A 17,525-nucleotide genomic window follows, 5' to 3' on the forward strand; every position below is an offset into this window, starting at 1 on the left:
CTGCCTGTCAAAAACAAACAAAAAAAAAAAAACAAAAACAAATAACAAACACTATCTGGATGAATTTGCTCTTCTGTAGACCACGTTCAGCTGTATACCTTTCCTAATAAAATAACAAACACTATCTGGATGAATTTGCTCTTCTGTGGACGACGTTCAGCTGTATACATTCTCTAAAGCATTAAAACAACTCCTAAGTGCAGAATAATTTAATACTTTAAACAAACAATTAATGAAAACAAACTACAGAAATCTTTTCTCTGAATCTCATATCTTACATGAAGAGAAATTTTTAGCACTTAAAATAAATTCCCAATTATGGGAAAATGAAGGTGATCCATCATCATGTCTTATTGAACACAAAAACATTCTTGGGATGAAAGAACTAAGGATTTAATAATAAAAGATTTTTATCATATTGTTGGTAGCCATAGGGTTAACTTATAAAATAAAATTAACAATCATACTGGCCAGTTTTATTTCAAGAATCAAGCTCTGACCAATTATCCCAACTATTGATTTCCTAGTATTATTATCTTATATTTAATAGGAAAACGAATGGCATTTTGTTTTCTTAGATATCTTACATAAGCCATTAAATTCAGGCATCATAGCATTTTGGGGGGTCTAAAGTGGATAAAACACAGCCCAAATACAAGGCATTCTAATAAAGATTGGTTCTGACAAGTGAAAAAATCCATTTCAGGGAGCCATCACATGAAGCACCCATGTAAGACAAGGGACTGAAGAGATGGGGGCTAGCTTAGCGCTCATAAGTTTATGTATCTTTTCACTGTTTGCTTCCATTATCAAAAATTCTTCCATTAGGAAAAATTCTCTCCACATATTTACCAAGTCACATTCCCCAGAAAGAAACTGACTGGTTTGTTTAATCAATAGCATTCCTGTTTGGACAGAGGTTTGTGCTGTGTGAAATGATGGCTGTTGGGGGGATGCTTCCTCACAAGCTGACGTATCCTTCCACATGGAGACAGCTTAACTGCCGAGTTACCTGGTGGCCTGTCCCCACTTACTGCATCCTCAGGGGCCACATGTGCTCTGCAGTTCTCCACACTATGTAAGTCTTAGCATGAGTGGGGGGTGGCAGGGAAGATGACTCCATTTTACACTGCAGGTACATGGGTAAGAGGTCTCTCCAGCCCAGCATCTTACTTCCCTTTACTTGTATCCAGCCTACCATCAAGGGACGGATGCTCAAGTGTAGAAGAATGGACAAGAATGTCACATAGAACTAATATGGTAGCTTTAAATGACAATTGAATTTTCTTTATTTATTATTATTATTTTTTAATTAATTAATTTTTTTTGACAAGCAGAGTGGACAGTGAGAGAGAGAGAGACAGAGAGAAAGGTCCTCCTTTTGCTGTTGGTTCTCCCTCCAATGGCCGCCGCAGTAGCGTGCTGCAGCCAGTGCACCGCGCTGATCCGATGGGAGGAGCCAGGTCTCCCATGGGGTGCAGGGCCCAAGCACTTGGGCCATCCTCCATTGTACTCCCTGGCCATAGCAGAGAGCTGGCCTGGAAGAGGGGCAACCGGGACAGAATCCGGCACTCCAACCGGGACTAGAACCCAGGGTGCCGGCGCCGCAAGGCGGAGGATTAGCCCAGTGAGCCGCGGCGCCGGCTGAATTTTATTTAACTTTTCTTTCTTCACATTTATTTATTTGATAAGCAGAGAGATAAAGAGAGACACATAGACAGAACCCATCTGCCGGTTAACTCCTCAAATGCCCACTATGGCCGGGGCTAAAGCCAAAAACTCAACCCAGGTCTCCAGAGTGGATGGCAAGAACCCAACTACTTGAGCCATTACTGCTGCCTCCCCAGGTGCACACTGCCAGGAAACTGGAATCAGGCTCTGAAGCCCAGTGTTGAGCCCAGGTACTCCAGTGTATGTGCTATTAACTGCTAGGCCAAATGCCCATCGCCATCCCTGAATGACAACGTTAGGTAGCCATGGAAGAGGTGGGACCCTCCCGTCCCTGGAAACCCAGCAGTAATGTTCCTCCATTACCTGCAGCCACACCACATCCGCCTCCTCCCAACACCCTGCCACTGTCCACGATGGACAGGGCTTGGTGGTCGTCTGAAGGCGCGTGTACGAACACTGACCTCCTTTTCTATGATAGCCACTTGCTTCTTGGCCAGCTTCTCCAGCTCGATGGACGAGTTGTTGGCATGTGTCTCCACCTCTTTCTGCAGCTTGAGGCGGTGCTCGTCCATCTCAGCCTTCAGCTTGTTCTCCAGGGCGATCAGCTGCTTCTGGTGCTGGCGCCGCATCCGCTTATAACCTGACATCTGTTCCCGCAGCTCGTTCTCCTGCTCATGCTCATGGATCTGCCGTGTAACCTGAGTCGGGTTGGGGAGCGGAACTCAGGTCAGCAGGTTCACAGAAGGCAAACTTAAGCAAAGCAGAATCCTCTGGGAAGAAAATGCGTGTGTCATCGTTGCATCAGTTTACCTCCTCTGTACTGAAAGCTCACCCGAAGTCAGCACAGTGCTGAGTGCTCACTTCAGAACCACCTCATTCACTCATTCGTCTTCCTCATTCATGGGGTAGGCGTTACCTCGCTCATTTCATAGCGGAAGACATTGGCGCTTGAGGGAAATAATGTATCTGTTCATTCAAACTGTAAGATTTGTTAATTTATTTATTCAAAAGGCAGAATGACAGAGAGAGAGACAGAAAGAGAGAGAGAGAGAGAGATCAATCCCACTTGTTGGCTCACTCCCCAAATGGTCACAATAGCTGAGGCTGGGCCTAGACAAAGCCAAGAACCAAGAACTCCACCCAGGTCACTCATGTGGGTGGTAGGAACTCAAGAACTTGAGTCATCGTCTGCTGCCTTCCCAAGTGCATTACCTGGGAGCTGGTGAGAAGCAAAGTAGCCAGGACTTGAACCACACTCCAATTTATGAGCTGCCAGCATTGTAAGCTGTGGCTTAACCTGTTGTACCAGAATGCCAGCCCTCCTTACACATTTTCTTAAAAAAAGATTTATTTATTTATTTGAAAGAATTACAGAGAGAGAGAGAGAGGGAGAGACAGAGAGAGATTTTCCATCTGCTAGTTCACCCCTCAGATGTCCTCAACAGCCAGGCCTGGACCAGGCTGAAGCCAGGAGCCAAGAGCTTCTTCCAGGTCTCTGACATGGGTGGCAAGCTCATGGGCCATTTTCTGCTGCTTTTCCCAGGCCATCAGCAGGGAGCTGGATCAGAAGTGGAGCATTTGAGACTCTAACCAGCACTCCTATGGGAAGCTGGCATCAGAGGTGGTAGCTTAACCTGCTAGCCATAATGCCAGCCCACCTGCTTACACATTTTTTATTATATACCATTACATTGATACATGCTCACATGGCTAATAAGGAATGGATTGGGACCTCGGCCCATGTTGTTTCCACTGCAAAGGGTTTCTTAACCTTCCCCATGCTGACAATGGACTGGATACATTCTTTGTTGTAGGATGCCTAATATCCTCTACCTACTGGCTTCTACCCACTAGAAGCCAGTGGCAACTCCCAAATCACGACTATCAAAATTGTCCTCAGACATTGCCAAACGTCTGAGGTGGGGGAAAAATTCATTCATTTGAGGACTAAGGTACTGTGGAGCTCTGTGTGTTTGTGTGTGCTTTTCAAGAGTATGTCTCTAACAGTCTCAGAAACTCTGACTATTCTTTTAAAATAGCCTGAACAGGATTTATTTCCTATTCTCTTAATCACTTATTCATTCATTCATTTATTTGAAAGACAGAGTGATAGGGAGAGGCAGGGAGGGAGGTGGTGGGGGGAGACAGAGAAGGAGAGAGGGAGAGAGAGAAACTGAGAGAGAGATATTATCCATCCTCTGGCTCACTCCCCAAATGCCTGCAGCAGCTGAGGCTGATCAGGCTGAAGCCAGGAGTCAGGAATTCCACCCTGGTGTCCTATATGAACCAAATACCTGGGCCATCATCTGCTGCCACCCAGATGCATTAGAAAGAAGTGGAGCAGCCAGGACTCGAACCAGGCACTCTGATATGGGATGCTGAGTTCCAAGTGTTGACTTAGCCTGCTGCACCACAACGTCTGCCTCTATTTCCCATTTTTAAAAAATATTTATTTTTGATTTTTAAACTTATACAAAGTCAACAAATTTCATGTTTTTCAAATATACAGTTTTAAGAACATATTGTTGGGGCCGGTGCTGTGGTAGAGTAGGTTAATCTTGTACCTGAGGTGCCGGTATCCCATATAGGCGCAGGTTCTAGTCCTGGCTGATCCTCTTCCAGGCCAGCTCTCTGCTGTGGCCCGGGAAGGCAGTGGAGGAGGGCCCGAGTGCTTGGGCCCTGCACCCGCATGGGAGACCAGAAAGAAGCTCCTGGCTCCTGGCTTTGGATTGGCACCGCTCTGGCTGTTGCCGCCATTTGGGGAGTGAACCAGTGGAAAGAAGACCTTTCTCTCTGTCTCTCCCTCTCATTGTCTGTAACTCTACCTCTTGAATGAATAAATAAATAAATAAATAAATAAATAAATAAAATGTTAAAAAAAAAACATATGTTACAAGTTGAGAGAATCTTTTTTTAAATCAGCTGTCTCTCTCCTCCCCTTCCCACAAAACAGAAAATAGCAAATTACAATATATTTACTTGTTCTCCTGGAGAAAAAAAGCATTATGATTTTTGGATGAATTCTTAGTCAATTTTTCTGAACCTAGTCTCGGGTAAATATTCAACAAATCAAGGACTACAAACGTAAATCTGAGGACCTCTTGCTTCTATTAAACTTTTTGTGATTTTCAGTCCTTCCTTCAAATTATCACACCTCTATTTTCTCTGATCACATCTTTTTCATTTTTCTTGTCTATTTCAGGGTTAAACGCTTAAGTAAGGATTACAACTTTAGTTTTGTTCTTTACTCACTGGCTCAGTCACTCACATGGACTGTAAGCCTCTTCTCCCCAGCTGAACCCCTAAACAAGCTTCTCGGGCAGTTTTCACGCTGTTATTAACTCTGTGCACTGTTTTCAGGTTACGGGTCAGAGTGCGCATCCTACAAAGAATGGCTCGTCTCACTGTTCTTGGAAGGTGTCCTGGTGTCTGAGCCCTTAGTGTGGAGACAGTGCTGCTCTGTAACTGGATAGTATTATCAAAGTACATCATTAAACACGAGCCGAACTTTGAAACCTCGCCAGCTGAAACTAACACTAGGTTTCATATTCATTTCTCTGTTCTGAAGGACAATCCCCTTTAAAGTATGAGGAACAAGAGCAGACCAAAAAAAGGATAACATCACCGAAAAGGCACCTAACAGTCTAAAGAAAATGAATGATCTCTGTTGTCATCGTAATAACATGTTATTTTCTCAAATGAACTTATTCCTTGATAAGAAGGAATGAAGTGGTTTGAAATATGTGTGTAAATTTCACTTCCTTGTGTTTTGGCCTTCCTAAGGTGAACTTTAGGGAAAAAGCAACTCAACCATCAGGAAGAACACTATTTAGTCCTTTCTGAATGCACTTTTTTTTTTTTTTTTTAACATGAACATGGCAATGAAATCTCTGTTCTAGGGTAATGACTTGAGATATGTTTTATCCATGACTCATTTTTTTTTATTTTTCTATTTCTTCTTTAGTCAAATCACCAAAGCTAAGACATGTTGCATTCAGAAGCTATTATGATGTATTTGAAACTTGCTACAAGCATTGGCTTATGGCCAACAAAACATTTTCAGGATGGTCATTTCCCTAAACCAAGAAGCCCAAAGACAAAGCAGAAATGAGTTGGGTCAAGAACATTTTCTAACTTAATTGGCAGATGGGTCTCTGTGAACACAGGTAGTGCTGCTGCCTACCAGGCCATGCTTGGCACAAGTATGTGGCCAAGACAAATCACAAAACTTTACTTGCTATTATTATTGCACAGCACTATTTCAGCAAACAATTGGCTTTTTGAATACTTTCCATAACTTGATAGTCTCCTTTAAAAAAAAATTTTATTTATTTGACAGGTAGAGTTACAGACAGAGGGAGAGATGAGAGAGAGAGAAAGGTCTTCCATCTGCTGGTTCACTTTCCAAATAGCCACAACAACCAGAGCTGAGCTGATCCAAAGCGATGAGCCAGGAACTTTTTCTGGGTCTCCCACATGGGTGCAGGGGCCAATCACTTGTGCCATCTCTTACTGCTTTCCCAGGCCATGGCAGAGAGCTGGATCAGAAGAGGAGCAGCCAGCACTTGAACTGGTGCCCATATGGGATACCGGCATTGCAGGCCGAGGCTTAGCCTACTATGCCACAATGCTGGCCCCGGTAGTCACCTTCTTACACTCCTACTATTATTATCTTTCACTTGTCACAACCAAACTTTCCAAGTCTCTTTAGGTATATATAAAGATACTAAATTTTATAATTCTGTGCTCAAGCTAGATAAAACAAAGTATAGCCAGATGTTAGATTTATGAAGTTTGACATAAAATATAGGGGCTAGTGCTGTGGCACAGTGAGTTAAGCTGCCGTCTGCAGGGCCGGCATCCCGTAGGAGTGCTGGTTCAAGTCTCAGCGACTCCACTTCCGATCCATCACCCTGCTAATGCACGTGGGAAAGAAGTAGAAGATGGACCAAGTGCTTGCGCCCCTGCACCCATACGGAGACCCAGAAGAAGCTCCTGGCTCTTGGTTTTGGCTTGGTCCAGCCCCGGCCATTGTGCCATCTCGGGAGTGAACTAGCAAATATAAGATCTCTTTCTGTGTCTCTGTCTCTCTCCCTAATTCTGACTTTCAGATGAGTAAATCTTTTATGTATTTTAAAAAAAGATTGACTGGGGCTAGCACTGTGGCATAGTAGGCTAGGCCTCCACCTGCTGTGCTGGGATCCCATATGGGCAGCGGTTCATGTCCCGGCTGCCCCTCTTCCAATCCAGCTCTCTGCTATGGCCTGGGAAAGCAGTAGAAGATAGCTCAAGTGCTTGGGCCCCTGCATCCATATGGGAAGCCCAGAAGAAGCTCCTGGCTCCTGGCTTCAGATTGGCCTAACTTTGGCTGTTGCGGCCATTTGGGGAGTGAACTTTTCTTTGTCTCTCCCTCTTTGTCTGCAACTCTATCTCTCAAATAAATAAAATATTTCAAAATAATATAAAAAAGCTTAAAAAATATATAAAATTTACTTGCTAAAAATAAAAAATATAGGCCGGCACCGTGGCTTAACAGGCTAATCCTCCACCTTGCGGCGCCGGCACACTGGGTTCTAGTCCCGGTTGGGGCGCCGGATTCTATCCCGGTTGCCCCTCTTCCAGGCCAGCTCTCTGCTGTGGCCCAGGAAGGCAATGGAGGATGGCCCAAGTCCTTGGGCCCTGCACCCCATGGGAGACCACGAGAAGCACCTGGCTCCTGGCTTTGGATCAGCGAGATGCGCTGGCCGCAGCGGCCATTGGAGGGTGAACCAACGGCAAAAAGGAAGACCTTTCTCTCTGTCTGTCTCTCTATCCACTCTGCCTGTCAATAAAATAAAATAAAATAAAAAATATAAAAATGTAATAGTCATATATTCCTGTAAGTTTTTTTTTTTTTTAAGTTTATATATTTGAGAGGCAGGGAGAGAGAGAGAGAGCGAGTGAGCGTGCGAGCACTCCCATCTTATTCCCCAAATTCCAGGTTGGGTCTGGGCTGGAGCTGAAGTCAGGAACTGGGAAAGCAATCCGGATCTCCTGCATGGGTGGCAGGAGCTTGAACTGGGCACTGACCTGGGCACTATGATGTGGCGCGTGGGCATTCCAACTGCTTGGTCAGCCACCTGCTCCCTATGCCAAGAAGTCTGAAGTTTACACTATATGCCTAAGAATACACTAGCTGGGTAATTTTAAAAATAGTTCATAATTTTATCATGCTTTATGATTTACAAAATAATTCCACCTATAATTTACCTCTTTAACTTTCTTAAGTCCTGGGATTTGAACCAAGGTCCTATGGTTCCAGCTACCTGAGGAAATTTATATCATGAAGGCAGAAAGAGAGCGACTGCTTTCTGCTCGAAGCTGTGGAGGGAATCAATGCCCAACACCGTCAGGGAGAGCGGTGAACCACAAACTGAGCAAGTCCACAACAAGGGGGTTGTGGGCGTTTGGCATAGGGGTTAAGGCAGCAATTGGGATCCCATGGCCGAGTGCTCGGGTTTGAGTCCCAGCTCTGCTTCCCATTCCGGCATCCTGACAATGTATACCTAGGGAGGAAGCAGGTGATAGCTCAAGCAGCTGGGTCTCTGCCACCCCTGGGTAAGATGTGGATTGAATTCCTGGCTCTGGCCTGGCCCATCTCCTGGCCACTGTGGGTATTTGGGGAGTGAACCAGTAGATGGGAGTGCCCTGTCTGCTTTTTCAAATAAGTAGGTAAATAAATAATAATATGAAATTAGAGAAAACTATAGAGATGTAGTGACCAATTTAATCTCGGGGCCGGTGCTGTGGCACTGAAAGTTAAGTCTCACTTACTGCACCGGCATCTCATATAGGCACTGGTTCAAGTCCCAGCTGCTCCACTTCCGACCCAGCTCCCTGCTAATGTGCCTGGGAAAGCAGCAGAACATGACCCAAGTATGTGGGCCTCTGCTACCCATGTGAGAGACCTGGAAGAAGCTCCTGGCTCCACGTTTCAGTTTGGCCCAGCCCTGGCCATTGAGGCCATTTGGGAAGTGAACCAGTGGATGGAAGACCTCTCTCTCCCTCTCCCTCTCTCTCTCTCTCCTTCTCTCTGTATTTCTGCCATTCAATAAATAAAATAATTCTTTTTTAAAAATATGGTAATCTCAAAACCGTGAACTACTAAAAGTGAGCAGTACACTCAGCAGGCTGTGTGGAGAAAAACCTCATTGTGTCCCTTACCACATAACTGATCATGAGCAAATTACCACAGTAATCTTGTAGTTGCTTGGTTTCTTCATATGTAAAGAGGAACTCCTACACACCGACTACCCTTGAACCCCAAACCTGAAATCTGTGCTCAAAAACTCCAGATTTGGGATTTTTGGATTAGGGAGGCTCAACCAGTAAAGTCTATGCAAATATTCCCCAATCCAAACGTTTTGGAAAGGGATACTCGACCTGTTCTGCATTCCTTAGGGGTGGAGGACTGGGGCACACACGTGGAAGTGCCCAGCAAGGTGTCTGCCTTGGAGGAGATGCTGACTACACGTTGTGTGGCTGCCTTTTCCTGCCAGGCTCTGAGGAAGATGTCTCCTCTCTACGTTTAGCATTTTGGTGATGGGGACATAGATCAGAATATGTGGATTCAAGAGAAAGGGCAAATTTAACAATAAAACTATGCCTGTATTTAGGTTGTGAATTATAAGATTAAGTATGTATAATTTCTGAAGCTGGAATTATTACTCATTTCATATAACTGGAATATATGAAAAATAACAAATAAATAAAAATAAGGAATCATTAAAAAAGGAGGACTAAAACTCTTCAGAAAGCTTCTACAGCTGTTTAACGCTACCTTATTTAATTCCAGCAAAATCTGGCCCTAAAACAAATCACCTCGTCTGAAGTATTGAGGATGCCTACAATGTACAAAACACTTCAAGGCTAATAAGCAACTCACTGAACATTCAACAAGCGCATGGTGGCTGATAATGTTTCCTTCTTGAGATCAGAGCCAATTTACAAGATTAATTATTTGTAAGATTCAAAATGATGCACATATGACTAAAAGTGGCCACATATATACTAAGAACAGATGAAATTTATAGCAAGTTCTTAAAAAGAATACAATGAGTCACAATTTGGCATTAGAAATTTGATGTTACTCTTTGGAGTACCTAAAAGAAAGTGCTAAGGTTTTACTAAAAATAATGATTGACCATGGGCTCCTATACCATGAAATGTATAGTTAAAAACACAAATTCTCAGGCTGGCGCTGTGGCTAAAGCCTCCACCTGTGGCGCCAGAATCCCATTCGGGCACTGGTTTGAATCTAAGTTGCTTCACTCCTGAACCAGCTCTCTGCTAATGGACTAGGAAAGCAGTGGAAGATGACTCAAGTGCTTGGGCCCCTGCAGCCCCATGGGAGACCCAGAAGAAGCTCCTGGCTCTTGGTTTCAGATTGGCCCAGCTCTGGCCATTGCAGCCATCTAGGGAGTGAATCAGTGGATGGAAGACCTTTCTCTCTGTCTCTCCCTCTCTTTGTAACTCCGCCTCTCAAATAAATAAATAAAATCTTTCAAAAAATACAAATTAGCATGTGATAGCAGAGTTGGAAGCTATGTCATCCATTCAACATGTTATTGGGACTTAGGACATGGAGGTTGAGCATGTCAACTGGACAGCACAAATGAAAAATGGTATCAGCAATGACCTTCGTGAGTTAAGGTGCCAAGAGCAAGCAAAGAGATAGAGTATTTTGGTCAGCCTCCTCCCACACTCTGTCAGGAAGAGAACACATGGTCAAGCATTCAGGAACAGAACAACTGGGCTCACGAGACACGAAACAGCAGCACTCACTTCTGAGGCACTAATCTTTTTATTCTCACGTAGGAAACACATCCAAGTTTCTAACTTCACAATCAGCTGAATGACTAGGCTGCTTTTTTTTTTTTTGACAGGCAGAGTGGACAGTGAGAGAGAGAGAGACAGAGAGAAAGGTCTTCCTTTTGCTGTTGGTTCACCCTCCAATGGCCGCCGCAGTAGCGTGCTGCGGCCAGCGCACCGCGCTGATCCGATGGGAGGAGCCAGGTGCTTCTCCTGGTCTCCCATGGGGTGCAGGGCCCAAGCACTTGGGCCATCCTCCATTGCACTCCCTGGCCATAGCAGAGAGCTGGCCTGGAAGAGGGGCAACCGGGACAGAATCCGGTGTGCCGGTGCCACAAGGCGGAGGATTAGCCTATTGAGCCACGGCGCTGGCCTAGGCTGCATTTTAAAACTCTAAATGGAGACTCTCTTTTTGTAAGTTTTTCAAACTGAATCTGGAAAAGCCAAGTTAAAAAAAAAAAATCTACACTTATATACACAGAATAATCATTTTCTCTGACAAGCCTTCCTGGGGGCTCCAAATTAAGAGTTTCTTTGTAGTCCACTTTCTCACATATGTTCTTTTGTCCATTCACCTGGGTAGCAGGTCCACTACATTCCAGTGGGAATGCCCTCACAAGGCCAATGCTGACCTACCTGATGATAGACATGGCCTTGGTGCTCCTGCCAGTCACATCTCCTATGGAAACTGCCAGCAACCCAGAGAGAGGCAGAGTTACAGACAGAGAGGGAGAGACAGAGAGAAAGGTCTTCCATCCATTGATTTACCCCCCAAAATGAGCCAATCTGAAGCCAGGAGCTTCTTCTGGGTCTCCCATGTGGGTGCAGAGACTCAAGCACTTGCACCATCTTCCACTGCCTTCCCAGGCTATTAGCAGGGAGCTGGATCAGAAGAGGAGCATCCAGGACTAGAACCAGTGCCCATACAGGATGCTGGCACTAAAGGAGGAGGCCTAACCTACAATGCCATAGCGCTGGCCCTGACATTGTAAAATTTTATGAAGAAATGACCTCTGGTGTAGCAACAGCTGAGAACACTCTTGTGGGTCACTAATACAATTAAACTATTAGGTTCTCCATTCATCAGCAATAAAAACTCAAGGAAAGCATATCTCAGCAGTCCAAGAAGTGAGATTAGTAATTCCGAAGAAAATATCTCCAGATAACAAATTAGTCCAGTATAAACTTTCTTAAAGGAGAAAAAGATAAAAATTTTAAAATGCCATGGAATGCCCTTCTTTTTCCTAATTCTTCAAAGTAAGGTCAATAAACTCTGTCCTTAGAAAATTATTTAAAAAAATACAAAAATTTTTTAAAAATTTAAAAAAAAATTTAAAAATCCTAAAGTTTCTTCTGGTACCAAGGCCACAGCCCTTCCCTTTCCTTTGTTAAAAATGCATTTTGGGGGCTGGCATTGTGGCATAGCAAGTTAAGCTGCTGTCTGCAGTGCTGGCATCCCATATGGGCACCGGTTTGAATCCCAGCTGTCCCATTTCCAATGCAGCTTCCTGCTGATGGGCCTGGGAGAACAGCAGAAGATGGCCTAAGTGCTTTGCCCCTTACACCCACATGGGAGATCCAGATGAAGCTCCTGGCTTTGGCCTGGCCCAGCCTCGGCCATTGTAGCTATCTGGGGCGTGAACCAGCAGATGGAAGATCTCTCTCTCTCTCTCTCTCTCTCTCTCTCTCTCTCTCTCTCTCTCTGTAGCTGTGATTTTCAAATAAATAAATAAATCTTTTTTTAAAAAAGCAGCAGTGTGTAATAACAGAAATCTTGGTTTTTAGGCACCAAGACAGTTTTAAAAATCCAGCAGTAAAAGCCTGTAGCCCATGGGCTTCATACACTTGTCAATAACCTCATTCTAAGATACAACATAGAATGTAACACTAAGGGCAAACCCCACCATGAGAGGCCTCTTTTAGGTTTAGGTTGATGAGGTAGGCTCATAAAGCATATTCTAGGTACAGGAACATTTTTGTCACTTTGAAAGTCAATTTAAACTATACAATCATCATTTATTCATGTAGTAATTTAAAAACTAATTTATAAATTCTTCCTCGTTTTGTTCATCATATTTGGACCTCTCTGGTGCTTCCAGCATTTCTACTGGAAGACTAGGGGCCGGCACTGTGGCACAGTGGGTTAAACTGCCTGTGGCACGCTGGCATCCCATCCTGGAGTCCCAGTTCGAGTCCTGGCTGCTCAGCTTCTGATCCACTTCCCTACTAATGCATCTGGGAAAGCGGCAGCAGATGGCCAAGGTACCTGGGCCCCTGTAACCCTCATAGGAGATCAGGAAGGAGGTTCCAGGTTCCTGGCTTTGCCCTGGACCAGCCTGGCTGTCCAACCATTTAGGGAGTGAACCCGCCGATGAAAGATCTCTTCCTCTCTGTCACTGTGTCTTTCAAATAAACAAAATAAATCTTAAAAAACAAAAAAAAGATTGTAAAGAAAGACTAAAACCAAAATCAATCAGTAATAGTATTGCTACCAACTATGAGAAGAGAGGTGAGGTTTCAATGATGACTTGACTGTCATTACACTGGATCTTCAATTTCCCATGATCTTGTCCTTACTTTAAAGTCTCTTACGCCATTCTAATCCTTCTGATCTCAGCTGGGATCCAAAAAAAAAAAAAAAAAGGAATCATGATATGTTTTTTAAAATGAAATATTTTTAATGACACCTCAGTGTCCTGATTCATATACTCCTACTGGAACTAGCCTTTAAAATAATATCATGGATGGTAGAATTATAATATTTGATATTATACATTAGAATATCCAGACCAATGGTCAGACTGTCCAAAATGAGGCACAGGACCATCCAATGCCATACCACTTTTTCCTTCCATTGATTTTTTTTTTCCTACCTAAAACACCACTAGACACAAATGCTATCTGACCTCTGATAAACTTCAATCAATCCCACCATGACTCCCAAAGTCTTAGCTCTAGAAAGGGTGTACCACAAAATCAACTTACTTTATGGCCAAAGCAACAACCTATCAGCTAGTTCAGCTAGTCTTCTTTTTTTTTTTTTTTAACTTACTACAAGGGCCCAGGCCTTTTAGCAGCTCACAAGTCCATGCAAGCGCTTGATCGCAGCAGTCCTGTGGATGGGCACTATGAAGCCTGTAGGGTTCAGGGGGGCTCCTGAGGACTTGCCCACAGCCCTGCGGGGGCTTCATGGGGAAGCAGCCTTTATCACACACAGAGAGGAAGACTGTGATGGCTGATATGCACACAGAGTGGCCTGGGTGACTTCACAGACGTGAGTGCGAGCTTAAGTGGGCATGGCTATAGTGACTTCCTACTGGGAGACTGGAGAGGTCAGAACCGCGCGAGGTGGGAAGGAGGGTGTGGCTAGTGAGGAGAGCAGAGAACCCGTCCCAGAGAGGGGACCTCCACATGGCATAATGTCTGCTTCACATGCAGAAATCTGCTCATGGTGCTCTGAGGCTCAGTGGGGCTTCCTCGTTCCTGCTCGTGTTTCAACACGAATAGGTCTGGATAAAGGTACAAGTCTCACAAGACTCTGTGGCAAGTACTACCAACAGTTCTCTAAAATACCATATTTCTCCTTTTGTCAGATATCATGGCACAAAGATAATTATTTGACACTCTCATGAATGCTTTATTTAGCCTCAAAAGCATATTTTTTTAGGTGCCTAACAATCATTAGCAAATATATAGTGGACATTTTAAGATCTCCATTACACAGCACAGCATTCCTTTAAAATGAAAAATTGCCCATCAAAGAGATTACAAGAAACTTCTATATAAAGGAACTAAAAAGTGGACTTATTTATAAGCAATCTAAATTAAATTGCTTGTTTTTAGAGAGATGCAGGCATAGCAAGATATAGGTGCTTTAACTCCCATTTTCCTTATATTTGGATGTTTAAAGATTATAATCCATTATGAATTCCAAAGGTAACTGAAGCCTTTAAAACACTTGAGAAATAAAGTAGAAATCAGGTTTAAAAAATAGGACAAGAAAAATGATCCTTTCTGGGTCGGCCTTGGATGATGTCATCATGGGTTCTGAATGTAACAGCCAGGCAGTGTACACTATAACTCCCACTGCCCATGCGACCTCTAACATCAATTTTGGCAAAACAACTAATATTCCGATCATTTTGGGATGGAGGAGTGAGATTTGGAAGCGCAAGATTAAAAAGAGTTTAGAGTGCCAGAGATGAAACGGTGTGAGTGTGTGTGGTGTGTGTGTGTATGTGTGTGTGTGTGTGTGTGTGAAGCGCGCACGCGCACGCGTGTGGGGCCAAGGGGAGGAGGCATGAAAACTAACTCTTCCAGCACACACCCCTTTTGCTACTACAAGGGCATCCAGCAATCACATTTGCAATAGTAAAAATGCTGAATCCTACAGCCTCTTCGCTTCCACAGTCACCCCGATCCTCTCTTACAAAGCCCTTCTTGCTCTCTCGGTGCCAGGAGATTCTTCAGGGGTTAAATGGGGAAGTGCAGCCACTACCATTGTTGCAATAAATAAATGAATGAACCAGAACGAACCAGCAATCCATCCCTGGGAAGCAAGTACCTTATTTTCTAAAATTATATACATTAGGCAGCCATATATTTTTAAAAATTGGGTTTCATCTTTTGATGTGTGTGTATACATCACAGACATACATGCATTTATACAAAAAGGAGCATAGTACCCTGCATACACCTCCATCATCAATACCTTAAAAACATTTTTACCATTATTTATTTCAGCCAAAAGAGAAATAGCTTTAAAAAAAAATTGGATAGACTGGCAACTTCATCTCAAAGGTCTTATATTTTGCACATACAGCATATACAAATACACACAAACACACACACACAGATACACACACAAAGGTTTTTTTTTTTCCATGCCATAGACAATGCTAAAATATCTGAGATCAGGTTGCTATGCCAACAGATTTTTTTTTTTTCTAAAATGAATCAAATTATTAGGAGAGAGAAAACATTCTTGACTCTTCCTCCCATCCATGAAGCCGAGAGAGGCTCAGGGAGGGCGAGAGGCTGCCAGATGGGGAGGAGGGGAAGGAAGGGAAGGTGGGTAGAGGGGTGTTTGCTTACCAAAGATGCTGATTTGATCGTGGCAAAGCGCTCTCTGTTCCGGTAGTGGAGGGCCTGGCTCTGAACTGACTGGGTAGGCCGCGGCTCAGGCCTGGGATCGCCGTGGCCCGCCTCATCCCTTATGAATACATGATCCTGCAGAAATGGATAAAAACAAGGAGAAAGTCCAGCTGTGCTCTTTCCTCGCCGGCTGCCTCTCTCTCACCCCTCTTTCTGCACAAGCACTGCTGTTTGAAATGCATAGTTTAGCTCTCTGCTAGTCCCCGCAGCTCCCACGGTACAAAATGAATAAGCAACACATTGCAGCCTTCAGTTAGGAATGTCAGCTGATCGCTAGTGGGATGCCTTCTGAATCCCTGGCAGGCTTTTTCTTTACCTCCAGAATCACATATATGCAAAAGAAAAAAAGAATAGAAAAAACAATGCAATGTACAGACTCCTTAGCACAGTTTGCTTAAAACGCTGTAACCAAATAATTCCTTTAAAAACGTCATGTCCATGGCTAGCAGGGAGGATGCTGGTGGCTTTTAACATAAAAGCGAGCCTCCGCCTCATTCCCTTGAAGGATCTGCTTTCTCAGTTTAATTTTATTTGAGATCTGTTCGGTGGCATCATCGTTCTGCTTGGAATCAGTGGAGGCTTGTGCTGAACTGCCTCTCTGGCTCGTGCTGGGGAGCTTCGGCAGTCACTGAGGGATCCTGCTTTCCAGTCATGATCGGACACAGTTCTAGCACCTTCTTTCTACAGCGTCTGAAAGGATTTTTTTTTTTTTTTAGATTTAAAGAGACAGGCGTACAATTTTTACCAAATGCTAGTTGCACAAATTCTTCCTCAACTCAGCATCGGTGTGGTCACCGGAGTGAGTGAAGCTGGAATTTAATGTCCGTGTATGATTTAATCAAGCCTCTGTTTCTTGATGGGCGAAGATGATTAATTGTATTCTAATGCCCAGTGAAAAATAGCTGTCCCTGGAAGGGTAATAATGGATGTGTCTTAAATGCAACTGAAATGACTTTTAAAGGGGAAAATGCTTTCAAAGGACAATGCTCCTCTCTGTAAAAGATGAAGTGGTCAGTCAGGAAGTAGCTCTACCCCTTCAGAAATAAAGATACTAGAATCATTTGTAGCTCAAAAACATGTACAACTGTGGGGGATTTTAAAATAGTACATGCACAGGATGGGGCAGGGGAACTGAATCCCTTATTTTTCTTGGGGCTTAGGAGAAACCACTTGTGAGAAATCAGTTTTAATTTTGTCTATAGTTATTTGAAATATTTATAATTGCATTCTTTACCAGAAAACAAGAATTATGATAGTTTAGAAAATAGCAAATTTTATTATTGGTTAAAATTTTGAAAAGTCAAAGAACATATATTCCTTGAGAAAAATTAAATTTTACATCTAGATGTTCATGTAAAAGCCAATATCCAAAATATAATTTATCATTGGACCAATTTTCTTTCTCCTTTTATAAATTTTAAATGTTTTGACATGTTGGGAAGCTATTTATCATTACACCTATGTTTAGAAATTACTTTTCAATTTATGTATTATAATTTAAATAATGAAGAGACCTTTAATGAATCTGCCATCGAGGCATATATATAATATATTAATATATAATATATATATAATACAAGGAATGATCTACAATTGTATTGTCACATAAGATGGCCACTAGCCACATGTGGCTATTTTAATTAAGATTAAAAAAAAGAAAATAAAATGGAAAACTCAATTCCCAAGTCATGCCAGCTATGTTTTAAGTACTCAGTAGCCATAATGGCTACCATATTGGATGGCAGAGACACAGAAGATTTTCATCATGGAAGAAAGTTCTGTTAAACCTGGCTACAGGTTAAAAATGCATCTCTTAATGCATGTTTTTGAAACTTTCACGAAAAAATATT

General features: G+C 43.2%; 1 protein-coding gene across 4 annotated transcripts in view; it reads right to left on the minus strand.

Annotated features, from left to right (window-relative positions):
* The window catches only part of TAOK3 (TAO kinase 3), a 197,198-nt gene that overhangs the window by 25,515 nt on the left and 154,158 nt on the right, over positions 1-17,525 (minus strand). For all 4 annotated transcript variants that reach the window (XM_062181919.1, XM_062181915.1, XM_062181916.1 and 1 more), the window contains exons 14-15: positions 15,616-15,750; positions 2,133-2,369 (exon numbers count right to left, since the gene is read on the minus strand). In XM_062181919.1, coding sequence (XP_062037903.1) covers positions 2,133-2,369; positions 15,616-15,750 — 372 coding nt within the window. The remainder of the gene's footprint in view (positions 1-2,132; positions 2,370-15,615; positions 15,751-17,525) is intronic.

The sequence above is a fragment of the Lepus europaeus genome, chromosome 23 (assembly GCF_033115175.1).
Source record: "Lepus europaeus isolate LE1 chromosome 23, mLepTim1.pri, whole genome shotgun sequence".
Classification (NCBI taxonomy): Eukaryota; Metazoa; Chordata; class Mammalia; order Lagomorpha; family Leporidae; genus Lepus; species Lepus europaeus.